Source organism: Chiloscyllium plagiosum, chromosome 24 (assembly GCF_004010195.1).
Source record: "Chiloscyllium plagiosum isolate BGI_BamShark_2017 chromosome 24, ASM401019v2, whole genome shotgun sequence".
Lineage (NCBI taxonomy): Eukaryota > Metazoa > Chordata > Chondrichthyes > Orectolobiformes > Hemiscylliidae > Chiloscyllium > Chiloscyllium plagiosum.
Window position 1 is genome coordinate 25,729,554 of NC_057733.1, and position 13,621 is coordinate 25,743,174.

The following is a 13,621-nucleotide window of genomic DNA, read 5'->3' on the forward strand; positions in this document are numbered from 1 at the left end:
ACTGTTTTTAAGTTGGTGAAAACCCATCTACCTGTACGGAGTTACACTTAAAATGGTGCACTTCCTCACCCCATCTAGTGACCAGAGTAAATGAGTGCAAACAAATAAAATATACACTTATTCAGTAATATGGTGATACTGGTATTTTACAGAATATTTATGCAGTCAGTCATACAGCATGGAAACAGACCCTTCGGTCCAACTAGTCCATGCTGGCCATGTTCCCAAACTAAACTAGTTCCACAGACTTCATTTGGCCCATATCCCTCCAGTCCTTTCCTATTTTTGCACTTAACCAAATGTCATTTAAATGTTGTACCTGCATCTTTCACTTCCTCTGGCTGTTCATTCCACATATGAACCATCCTCTATTTTAAAAAAGTTGCTCCCATGTCATTTTTAAATCATTCGTCTTTCACCTTAAAAATATGCCCCCCCAATTTTGAACTCCCCATGTTTGCTATTCACCTAGTCTATGCCCCTCATGATTTTGTAAACTTGTATAAGGTCACCCCTCAACCTTCCATACTTCAGTTTTTTTTTAAAAAGGTCCCAGCCTATCCAGCCCCTCCTTATCAAACTGAAATCATCCATTCCCGGCAATTTTTTCTGAACTCTCTCCAGTTTAATAATATCCTTCCTATAACAGGGCGGCCAGAACTGCGCACAGTACTCCAGAAGAGGTCTCACCAATGTCCTGTACAACCTCAAAATGATATCCCAATTGCTGTACTCTAAGATCTCATCTATGAAAAACAAGTGTGTTACATGCCACCTGAACCACCCTGTCTACATGTGGCACAAATTTCAAAGAATTATGTACACGAACCTCAAGGTGTCTCTATTTTGCAGCAGTACCCAGGGCCCAGCCATTCATTGTAGATGTCCTGCCCTGCTCTCTACCTTCCAGTCTTCAGTCCATTGACCCAATTGATCAAGATCTCTTTGTAAACTTAGATCACCATCTTCGCTGGCCACAATACCACCAGTTTTGGTGTCATCCACAAATCTACTAACCATGCCTTCGAAACACTTATCCGCATCATATATGTAAGTTTTGTTCTCGAGTAGGAACTAAATTTCTCAAAGCTGTCTGTCCAGTCTTCTCCTGGGTTCATTTAAAAAAAAAAGTCTTATACATGTAAAACAGAATATACTAGACATAGGTACCAGATTAGTCATTTTCTTTGGCATGGAGACATAGATATCTCTGGGGTAATTGGAACAAGCAAGCATCTCAAAGCTTGATGAAAAGGAGGGGAAATTAACAGATGCTGCAGCCGTAGGAAGAATGTTCACAAGTTAACTGTGAAAGTTTGCTCTTTAAGTTAACTTCTCTTATGCTGAAGAATTGGTTGTCTATAATTATATTAATAAATAGTGCATTATTGCACAATTCTTAATGAAAAGTGTTATGAACAGATGAGGGGTTGAATTGCTTTCCTTTTTTTCTCCTTAATTGTAACAGGCTTACTTAAAATTTGGAAAATAGACTTGCCAATCACCAATTGCGTGTATGCATTTAACTATTTGTGCTGGATTAGGCAGATAAGTTTCAAACAGAATAAGAGTTTGTTTATTTTTGTGAAACCTGACCTCTGTGTAACTATTTCAACATCAATACAAGGTCCGAAACACAATGCTAATGACAGGATTGCTATGGTCTATTAGTGCACAGATATTCTGAATGAGCATTACAACTCAGTGCCATTCCCCTTCCTTTTTCCCTATAACCCAGAATATTCTTTCAATTCAACTGGTCATCTAGTACACTCTCATAAAAAGTTGTTGCACACATTGGTTCTTTGGCAAATTACCTTTACTCTGTGTATGTCTCGTACCCCGTTCTTTTATGAGAGCTTCTCCTCTTGATGCATGCACACACGTGACTTCTCTCTACCTGTTAGTAGAAGTCCAAAGATTCATTGCATAGTCCAAAATGTAGCTTGGGTTTGTTTCTGCACTCATTTGTTAATATTGGTTTCATGGCTTCCAGAGAGTAGATATTAAGTAATGTTCTGTTGTTTTTTTTTCTGAAAAAGTGTCATATTGGACATGCAATGTTATCTGTGGAGAATAAAAACAGTTGATGCCAGACCTTCTGAGTTTCTCTAGCACTTTTTGCTTTACTTTTGATTAGATTGTACTGTCTTTAAATCAGTTTTTGATTCGAGATACTTGTGTCTCCCTGCATAGGAATGTGCTTTATATAGTGTTACAAACTACAGCCATTTTCGTGAGAACCACTCTTCCTTTGTTTCAATGAAATATTCTTCCACAGCTGAAAGTGCCTTTTTAAAATGGTCTGAAATGTGAATCCAATGAATAAAATTCTAAATTAATGTTTGAGCTCATCTTCAGGAAAGTATGTTCTTGATCTAAAATAAACTTAATTAAGTATTGGCTGACAAACATTATTCTGCTATAATCTAGCAAAATCACTTTTAAATATCCAAAGAAATAAAATGCAACCTTTTAAACAAGTGTCTAATTGAAAAATATCAGATGACAGGTGATATTTCTATTGTGCTCATTTAGAAAATATCTTGAAATGCCTGATGAAGAAGATCGTTGGAAGACCCAGTTAGGTTATTTATGAATACTTTTGATGCAGACGTTTCTAATTCTGTCTTCTGTAGTAGCAGTTGCCAATGCTTGGACCGTGCACTTGAAAGCATAATGCTTGTATACCTAGGGTTTTTCACACTATTCTAGATGTGAGTATTAACTACCTTTTTAACACACTGCATAAAATTGATGTTTCTTTTTAAATTTATTTCTATATACCCTTTTCCCCAACCATTTCCATACCTTCTCAATTACTTTCAAATGAGTGAACTTAATTTTCTATGTTACTTTCTGCAATGCATTGTCGAGAACAGCAGCCAAAGTAGTTGGTGATGGACTATCCCAACTTTAGAAACTCAGAGTTAATATTTAAGATCTTCCTAATAAGATCAAATTTGAATATTGCTGAAATCTTGGAAGGGAGAATGAAAACTGACCTGTGTCTGTGTTGATCTGGAAATATTTGATGTTGGGATATCTTCAGAAGAAAAAATGCCATTTTTCATTCATGGAATGTGAGCATCCCTGGCTTTGCAAAATTTATTGCCGATTTCTAATTGCTCTGGAGAGGGGAGTTTTGAGCTGTCTCCTTGGACTGTAAAGACATAGGGCTGTTATGAAGAGAGTTCTAGGATTTTGTGAAGGAACAGCAATATACATACTTTCATCTCAGGATGGTGTATGGGTTGGAAAGGAACTTCAAGTTGTAGTGTTCCCATGTATCTGCTGAACTCCTCTATCTAGGTGGTAGAAATTGTGGGTTTGGAAGGTGCTATTGGAGGAGCCTTGGTGAGTTGCACCAGTGCATCTTGTAAATTGTACACATTATTGTCAGTGTACTTTGGCAAAAGGAATGAAGGTTGAAGGTGATGGATGGGTGGCCAATCAAGTGACTTGGTTCATTTCAAGCTACTTGAATATTGGAGCTATACTCAGGCAAGTGGGGAGGATACTAGGAAGCTTCTGACCTGTGCCTGGTAGATGGTGGACTGAATTTGGAGAGTCAGGGAGTTATTGATAAAGTAACTGAAGTTAGTTGAACCTTTAGCCTGAGAAACTCCTGCAGTAATGTCCTGAATCTGAGATCATTGACCTCCAACAATCACCATCACATTCTTTTTGTGCCATATATGACTTCAGTCAGTGGAGAACTTTCTCCCTGATTCCCATTGACTTTAGTTTTGTTGGGGTTCATTATGTCACACTAAAACTATATATACTTGCAAAGGGTTAGTGTGCATTTATGGAGGAGGAAAAATCTGACTGACTCTGATATTGTCGTCATCTTTTTGAGTCAGAGTCAAAGAGACATATAGAACGAAAACAGACCTTTCAGTCCAACTTGTCCATGCTGACCAGATAGCCTAAACTAATCTAATCCCCTTTGCCTGCGCTTGGCCCATATCCCTTAAAACCCTTCCTATTCGTATACACATCCAGATGACTTGTACATTTTTGTAATTGTACTAGCCTCCACTACTTCCTCCGGCAGATCATTTCATACACGCACCACCCTCTGTGAAAAAGTTGCTCCTTAGGTCGCTTTTCAATTTTTTTCCTTCTCACCCTAAACCTATGCCCTCCAGTTCTGGACTCCCCAATCCCAGGGAAAATACCTTGTCTATTATCCTATTTGAGCTCCTCATGATTTTATAAAGCTCTGTAAGGTCACGCCTAAGCCTCTGACGGTTCAGGGAAAACAGCCCCAGCCTATTCAACCTCTCCCTGTAGCTCAAATCCTCCAACCTTGGCAACGTCCTTGTAAATCTTTTCTGAACACTTTCAAGTTTCACAACATCCTTCCAATAGGAAGGAGACCAGAATTGCCCACAGTTTTCCAAACGTGGCCTAAACAATGTCCTGTACTCAATGCTGTGACCAATAAAGAAAGCATACCAAGCACCGCCTTCACTATCCTATCTACCTGAGACTCCACTTTCAAGGAACTATGAACCTGCACTCCAAGGTTTATTTGGAGAGATTGAAATATTTTCACAACGAATATGTCGTACTGGCCAATGTATAATCAAGACAGGATTTTTTAAAATGGTTATATGTATTTGGATATGTTACTTCAGCTTCTCTAGGTTTATAAATACAATTACTTCTGTTGTGTGAACCCTCAAAATTTTAACAAAAAATTCTTTATTGACTGTTTTTAAAGACTTTTTTGACCAGAAAAGGAATTAAGGTTTATGGTGAGAGGGTGGGTAAGTGTAGCTGAAGCCTTAAAAAGAGCAGCCATGATCTTATTGAATTGTGGAGCAGGCTTGAACGGCCAGATGGCCTGTTCCTGCTCCTGGTTCTTATTTTGTAAAAGTGTAAACCTAAAAGTGTAAACCTTCAGAAAAGAAACATTATGCAGCTATTGAGATTTTTAAAAACATTTTCTTCCCTGAATAGGAATGAAATTGGTGAGATTTAAAGCCTATTCTTCTTGAGATGGCTGTTATAATTGAATATCCTTATGTTACATTATGGAAGTCATAACCATATATATTGCCTTTTAGACAATAGATAATAGACAATAGACAATAGGTGCAGGAGTAAGCCATTCTGCCTTTCGAGCCTGCACCACCATTCAATATGATCATGGCTGATCATCCTTAATCAGTATCCTGTTCCTGCCTTATCTCCATAACCCTTGATTCCACTATCCTTGAGAGATCTATCCAACTCTTTCTTAAACGAATCCAGAGACTGGGCCTCCACTGCCCTCTGGGGAAGAGCATTCCACACAGCCACCACTCTCTGGGTGAAGAAGTTTCTCCCCATCTCTGTCCTAAATGGTCTACCCCGTATTTTTAAGCTGTGTCCTCTGTTTCGGCACTCACCCCGCAGCGGAAACATGTTGCCTGCCGCCAGAGTGTCCAATCCTTTGATCATCTTATATGTCCCAACCAGATCCCCTCTCAGTCTTCTAAACTCAAGGGTACACAAGCCCAGTCGCTCCAGTCTTTCAGTGTAAGGTAATCCCGCCATTCCAGGAATTGACCTCGTGAACCTACGCTGCATTCCCTCAATAGCCAGAATGTCTCTCCTCAAATTTGGAGACCAGAACTGCACACAGTACTCCAGGTGTGGTCTCACCAGGGCCCTGTACAGCTGCAGAAGGACCTCTTTGCTTCTATACTCAATCCCTCTTGTTATGAAGGCCAGCATGCTATTAGCCTTCTTCACTACCTGCTGTACCTGCATGCTTACCTTCATTGAGTGGTGTACAAGAACCCCCAGATCTCTCTGTACTGCCCCTTTACCTAAATTGATTCCACTTAGGTGGTAATCTGCCTTCCTGTTCTTGCCACCAAAGTGGATAAGGATCCATTTATCCACGTGAAAGTGCATCTGCCATGCATCTGAGCACTCACCTAACTTGTCCAGGTCACCCTGTAATCTCCTAACATCCTCATCACATTTCACCCTGCCACCCAGCTGATGAAATTTGCGAATGTTATTGCGAATACCATCTTGTATATCCTGAAGATAGATTGTAAAAAGCTGCGGTCCCAGTACTGACCCGTGCGGTACCCCACTGGTCAGTGCCCGGCATTCCGACCAGATGTGTTGTAATTTCATCCTTTACAATAGACTCCAGCATCTTTCCCACTACTGAGGTCAGACTAACTGGTTTATAATTTCCTGCTTCCTCTCTCGCTTCTTTCTTAAAAAGTGGTACAACATTAGCCACCCTCCAATCCGCAGGAACTGATCCCGAATCTATTGAACTCTGGAAAATAATCACCAACGCATCCATGATTTCTCGTGCCACCTCCTTCAGTACCCTGGGATGTAGACCATCAGGCCCCGTGGACTTATCAACCTTCAGGCCTAACAGTCTCTCCAACACCAATTCCTGGCAAATATAAATTCCCTTCAGTTCAGTTTCCTTCAGCCACTGTTACCTCGGAGATTGCTTGTGTCTTCCCCAGTGAACACAGATCTGAAGTACCAATTTAATTCTTCTGCCATTTCTTTGTTCCCCGTAATATATTCCCCTGTTTCTGTCTTCAAGGGCCCAATTTTAGTCTTAACCATTTTTTTGCCTTTCACATACCTAAAAAAGCTTTTACTATCCTTTTATATTTTTGGCCAGATTACCTTCGTACCTCATTTTTTTCTCTGCGTATTTCCTTCTTGTATCAGTTTATACAAGCAGCCCTCAAGCCTATTCTGCTATTCAAATATACAGTATATTGGCTGATAAAGTATCACAACTCTACTTGTCTGTCTTTGCTTTAAGGCTGGCTACCTTTTACAAAAAGATCCATTGACTGGAATCTTGAAAATAAAAATGGATCCAGCAGTCTAAATTTTAAACTATACTATACCAACAAAATTCTGTTTTACAAGGTGTGTGCTATCAAAGGTAGTGATATGACTAGTTCTACCCCTGCATTTCCTGTATTGTATCACTATAAATAAGTCATCTGAAGAAAATAGAGTTGTAATAGAGATATTGGACTGGAAATATAACCCATCAGTGTACCATTTAAGTGAACTAAAACCAGATTTTTTTTTAAAATTGGCTTCTTATCAAAATCCTTTATTAATTTTTGATGCAAATATTGTCATTTTCAGTGATTCCAGTAAATAAGGTGCTTGGATTATGATATTTTCTGTGAAATCAACAATGTTCTGTAATCCAATATCTGATTTCTTGTTTCCTACCTATTGTACCCTTTTACTTTTAATATCAGTTGCAGAGTTCAATTCTCTATGAAACTATAGCTGAATTCAAAACTATAGGCAGTCTGAACTGTATATGAATATTTGGAATATGATTTTGGAGAAGATTTGTAGCTCAGGTTGTGGATCAGGTTGTAAATTTGAAGCTTACATCCTGAGTACCTTGAATGAATTATGTCAAAACCATTCAACATTACCACTTGATTAGTTGTCTGTAAAGATGCATCTTAAAGAATTCTAAGAATTTCCAAGAATGCTAATTGATGGCCTTTAGTATCTGTGTAATTTTTCAAGATTGTATAGATTATGTAATATCATTTTCCAAGAATTCTTCTGATGCATAATGTTTCAATTAAATTTGCTTCGAAATGTATAAAGAATATTAAAGTCAGAGCATAGAAAATTTATTAAATTATATATTTTTTAAATACCTGAAATCTGTTATGAAAATATTTGCTAACATGTCAATATTACTATAATTGCCACGCTCAGTAGCTTGGATTTTCCACTAAAAGTAATGGGCTATTGGTAATCAAAACTGTGGATATGCAAATTGGAAAATAACTGTTAGCCATTGCACAGTCAACATTTTAAACATCAAGATCAGGAAGTTACTGACTGTATTGCCCTATTGCTGTAGAGGTTATGCCGTATCTTTTTTAAAAGTGTCAGCATTGAGACGTGAATGGGGCAAAATGGCTGCATTTGTGCCATAGACATGGTGTTAATTATACGCAAAGCTTTCACTTGTCCATTCTAAGGTTTAACAGCTTGTTACTTCTTAACTTCCTCCCTCCTTGGCACTAAAAATTAACTCCTGCAGTATGACACCTCCATCTCTTTAGGTTTTAATAATTGTTGGAGATTTTAAAATCTTGTTGTGGCCTTTTTAAATCTGTCAATTTATTTTCAGTCCCTGAATTGGTGGTGTTAATGATTTTAATTGGCTAACCTGGTTCAGACATTTTGCACACCAAAAACACATCCTTCACTCTGATTTAAGATACATAACTGTTTGCTGTTTTCAGAAAGGTCCTAGATATCTTTAGAAGATGTTGTCAGTCTTTTTCTAATCACAACACATTCCAATGCAAAATCCTGAAGAACACTATAAGGCCACTAACCAACAATGAGATTAACTACAAGATTGTAGAGACTTAATCTGAGAAGTCCGGTTTCTGTATATTTCTCTGCAGAGAGAAAATATCTTTATCCAATAAAGATCACTGCTTTCAGAATAAATCAATGCTTTATTCATATTTGTTTTAAAATTTTTGTTCGCCTCAATCAATTGGTGCTCTGTGGTATAATATCCCATGTTACCTTCTGCATAGGTATGTACAGTATATGCTTGGTATTAATAGTGGTCCTCTTGTATTCAGTAAAAAGTCTATCAAGGTGATGGCCATTTCTATTTGTTTGTCCAGCAAAAGCTTTTATAAATAATTTGTTTATGTGAAACTTCAATCCTAAAAATGCTCCTCTGATTCAGAACCTGAATTGAGGAGGGGAGGAGAGAGAATGTAGAATAGGGAGAGTATTGAAGTTATAGTTAGCATGCAAGATTTTTGAGATCCCTGTGATCTTAAGTGGTACTTGCATTAAGAAAACGTTCTTTTCAAACTTTGCAGTGTGAAGATTAGCAAATCTCTTGGAATCTGCATCATAATGTTATAACTAAGAGGAAATTTAAGTGCAGTGTCCAATTACCATATTGATGGTTAAAATTGCAAAAACATTTTAATCTTAGGATCTCTATCTCAATGATAAAACTGTTTGACTACAATGATGTATTTGGAATGTTACTGAGAATTTCATCAATGGTTTGCCAACTGTTCTCACAGCACTGGGGCTCATTTTAAAATATGACCATAGTTTGTATAATAATTAATTGTAATAATAAATTTCCTCTAATTTGTTAATTGTGCCCAAAGGTAAAATATTGGGGAACTGAGTAATATCTAGTGATAAAAAGCTTGAACACGTCTCCGTGTTCAAATGGTCTCAAATGCTACAATTTTAAATTTTGTAGCAACTCCTTTAACTTTTTCTTGAAATGTCATATTGTTGACATAATTTTGCTTCACCTCCTTCCAAAAATCTAATATTTTGTAGCAGCTATATTTGGAGTGTAATGAAAACATATGCAATTTTTTTAAGGGGTTCAGTTTCCTTGACATTTTTAATGTGTTTGTACCTGCAGCAAGAGGTCCTCCTCTTGTCCTCCTTGAATGACTATTTTTTGAAGTTAGAAAACTAGATTAGTTTGATACTTCAGGAAGTACAAAATAGAGTTTCAAAGTTACTGTGTCCACCCTTGCCTCTTGTATGACAATTCTCAACTATTGGACTTCCTGGTTTGTCGTCATCTATGAGAAAACCAGTTACTGAGAACAGAAAGAGTCCCAATAGGCCATTTTGAGTAGTGTTTGGATGTGTGTATTTTGACCTTGGATATTTATCTTGGCATTCTAAAACCAGTTTCTGTGCAACTCTTAGCTGCTACTAGTTCATTAGTTTTCTCCCCTAATCTCTCTCAGGGATTAACTCATTTGCATTTATAGCATTACTATGATTTTTGTCACAATAATTTGATCTGTGTATGTGTATATATATATGTATGAATTGCTTTTTTCTTTTTTTTTCCATACTGGTAGGTGCAGAAAATAGCTCGATCAAGCCCAGCATTATGTCTGAATCTTCTCGAGACGCTACCGTAAAGCAGTCCATGCAAAATGAGAAGCCAGAATTTGAAAATTTTGGATATGTGGGCATTGATTCAATTCTTGAACAGATGAGAAGGAAAGCTATGAAGCAAGGGTTTGAATTCAATATAATGGTTGTAGGTAAGTTATCAAAGAACAAAGGTTTGCTTTAATTAACCTGATGATCAAATACTTTGAATTTAACACAATAGACATTGGATTGGCCTTGCATGCTTGCGCAATGTGGGATACTTATGCAAGAGACCATTTGAATCATGGGCTTAAGTCAGTTTGGTTAAGCTACTTCTGATGCACAACAGAATTGAAGCTTGTTCGTTTGAAATAAGCAATCTAGAAATATCTTTGAGATCAAAATGGTTATGGGGGCATAGGAAAAGAATAGCTGTTTTAGCCCATTGAGTCCCCTCTGCCTTTTTAATACAACCATGGCTGTTTGACCACTGCAATGTCTCTTATCCCCACTACTCTCCAAAACCTTTTTACTACTTTGGTTATCAGAAAGCTATCAATCTCCAGTCAAACCTTCAAAGAGTTTGGGCCAGAGTTGGTATTTGAATAGTGAGTTATGTGAAATTCTATTTTGGGAACTTGTACAAGGTGCATATAGAGAGAATGTTTTGTGTGAAATTTTAAAGTTAGGATTAGATTTTATTATCATGTGTATTTTAGTACAGAAATACCTGTGAGTACAGTGAGAAGTGTACAGTGTCACCATTCCCAGCACTATCTTAAGTCCAAAAGTATCTAGGTACAACAAAGTAGAAAAATAGAGAAATGAAGTCTTTAAGTGCTTGGACATGCTGCGCTTGCATTCCCTCTAAGGACCCCCCTCTCCACTGCCTTAGCCGCTCTTCTCTGCTTTGGCCAGCTCTATGGGAGACCCCGGGCTGCCTGCTCTTGCTGTCACAGCAGATGTTGGGGGACCTCCCTCACTTTTATGTTGGTCTCGCTCTTCCCACATTGGGCTTGAGCTCTGACCATTGCAGTCCAGATCCAGGCCCCTAGTTGCTGCCACGCTCTGGACGGCACCAAGAAGATCCGTTTGGTCTCCCCTGCATTTGCCACTGCTGCAAATGCTGGGGGACTTCTCTCACTGCCAAATTGGGCTCGTTCTCCCCGCGATGACTCAATCTCCCGCGTGCTGCACTCGCTCTCCTCCATGCTGCACAAACCTGCTCTCCGTAGAAGATGAATAGATCAAAGTCAGAAAAGAAAGCAGTGAAAAAAGAAGAAAAGAAAAAGTGAATAGAGCAGATGAGCTCCAGGAAGGAGCCCTTGCGTTGTGTTGCTATTCTGCTGCCATGTTAGACTCAGGAGCATTTTAGAACGAGGAGTCACTGTTTAAAAATAAGAGATCCCACATGTAAGGCAGGGATGAGAATATTTGTTTTGAGGGTAGTGAGTCTTTGGAAAGCTATTTCTTGAAAGGCAAAGGAAGTAAATTCTTTGCCCAGAAGTGGGTAGATTCTTAATCAGCAAAGGGGTGAAAGGTTTCAACAGGTGGTGGGAATGCAGAGTAATCAGTTCTGCATGATCTTAGCAAATATTGGACTAAGTTTGAAGGCTTAAGGGGTTTGGGGAGGGCCCATGGCTTTAGCTCTTGAGGTGCATTAAGAATAGTCATTTTTATTTTTGACTGCTGCCTTGATGGTGGTGATAACAGCAGCGATTTTATTTAGCAAGTGAATCTCTCATCTGGGCATCTATAGATCTTGCAACTGGTGTGCACTTTTAGCGTACAATCCAAGATTTGATGACTTAACCCCCTTTGTTTCCAGCCTCAGCATAACTTCTATGGTCGAAAGCCTTACAAACATAAAAGAATAAAACTGGGTTCTTACCATGGCTTCGTCTGATCGGCTGCCTGGTTCATTTACAAGATAGGCCATTGTTTCAAGGTGTCAGTTATCCTTATCATGATTGTTCCTTTTATACGAGACACTTAAAATAATTTATCATTGGCCAGGAGCCTCTCTTTTCCTGAGCAATATAACTTAAAAGCCGAAGACTTGCCAATTCTTTCATTACTGCGTGATGACTTGCTGCGTACCTGGAACATATTCTAATGCCATGTAATCAGTTTGCCTTAAAAAAGGCAGAAAGCTGAAGCAGGTGACATTACCTTTAAAGTTTTACATTGGTGCAGTGACCATGAGATGATTGACTTTAAAAGTCATCCAAAAGTACACCACAATATTGAGGATCCCTCTATTCAGCTTATGCGAAATGAGTTCAGAATACAGTTGCTACCACAGACTCTACTTTCAAAATTGAAGTTCCTTTACTTTTCATTTTTTGACGTAGAGATGTACAACACAGACGTGCACCCTTCGGTCCAACTTGTCCATGCTGACCAGATATCCTAAATTAATCTTGCCCCCTTTGCCAGCATTTGGCTCATAATGCTCTAAACCCTCCCTATTCATATACCCATTTATATGCATCTTAAATGTTGTAATTGTATCAGCCTCCATCACTTCCTCTGGCAGGCCATTCCATACACTCACCACCTTCTGCATGAAAAGGTTGTCCCTTAGGTCTCTGTTAAATCTTTCCTCTCTCACCTTAAACTTACACCCTCTAGTTTTGGACTCCCTTATGAAGAAGAAAAGACTTTGGCTATTTACCCTATCCATGCCCCTCATGATTTTACAAACTGTTAGAAGCTCTCACCTCAGCCTCCGATGCTCCAGGGAAAACTGCTTCAGCCTATTCAGCCTCTCCCCATTGCTCAAACCTTCCAACCATGGCAACATCCTTGTAAATCGTTTCTGAGCCCTTTCAAGTTTCACAACATCTTTCCTATATAGGGAGTCCTAAATTGAACGCAGTATTCCAATAGTGGCCTAACTGTACAGAACATTAGTCTCAACATGACCTGCCAACTCCTATACTCGATGCACTGACCAATAAAGGCAGGCAAACCAAATGCTGCCTTCACTACCCTGTTTACCTCTGACTATGAAATGCACTCCAAGGTCTGAATACTTTTTTGTAAATTTTAATTGTGCATTTCAGTGGGAATGTATGAACAGTGTTTGTAAATTGTTAATGATCTGGGTTATTAAACTGCCTAGCCTTCAGGACAACAACACCGTAAAGCCTTGTCACTGCAGCCACTGCTAGACATATCAGCGTGTCCACACAGATATCACCCTTACGTGTGAGGACATGTCTTGCCACGTACATGGCAAACACTCGGCCAACGGTGTCTATCTCATGCTGCAGGCAAGGATGCCCTGAGGCATGGTACATTGATGTGACCAAGCAAACAGTATGACAATGGATGAATGGACACCGCGCAATAATCGCCAGGCAGAAGTGTTCCCTCCAGTCAGGGCAAACTTCAGCAGTCCGGACCATTCAACCTCGGACCTTCGGGTGACCATCCTCTAAGGTGGACTTCGGCACAAGTAGCAATGCAGAGTCACCGAGAAGAAGTTTATAGCCAAGTTCAGTATCCACAGGAATGGCCTCAACTGGGACCTTGGGTTCATGTCACACTGCAGGTGGCCCCACTGCACTACGCACACATGCGTGCGCACACGGCCCCTCTCGCATACACAAGCTCTGTCTCATACCCATGCACCCCCCCCCCGTACTCTATATGAATAGGAAGGGTTTGGAGGGATATGGGCTGG

General features: G+C 39.2%; 1 protein-coding gene across 4 annotated transcripts in view; it reads left to right on the plus strand.

The window, feature by feature from the left end:
• Positions 1–13,621, plus strand: part of LOC122562098 (septin-9-like) — a 322,559-nt gene that overhangs the window by 246,243 nt on the left and 62,695 nt on the right. For all 4 annotated transcript variants that reach the window (XM_043714621.1, XM_043714623.1, XM_043714624.1 and 1 more), the window contains one exon: positions 9,912–10,100. In XM_043714621.1, coding sequence (XP_043570556.1) covers positions 9,912–10,100 — 189 coding nt within the window. The remainder of the gene's footprint in view (positions 1–9,911; positions 10,101–13,621) is intronic.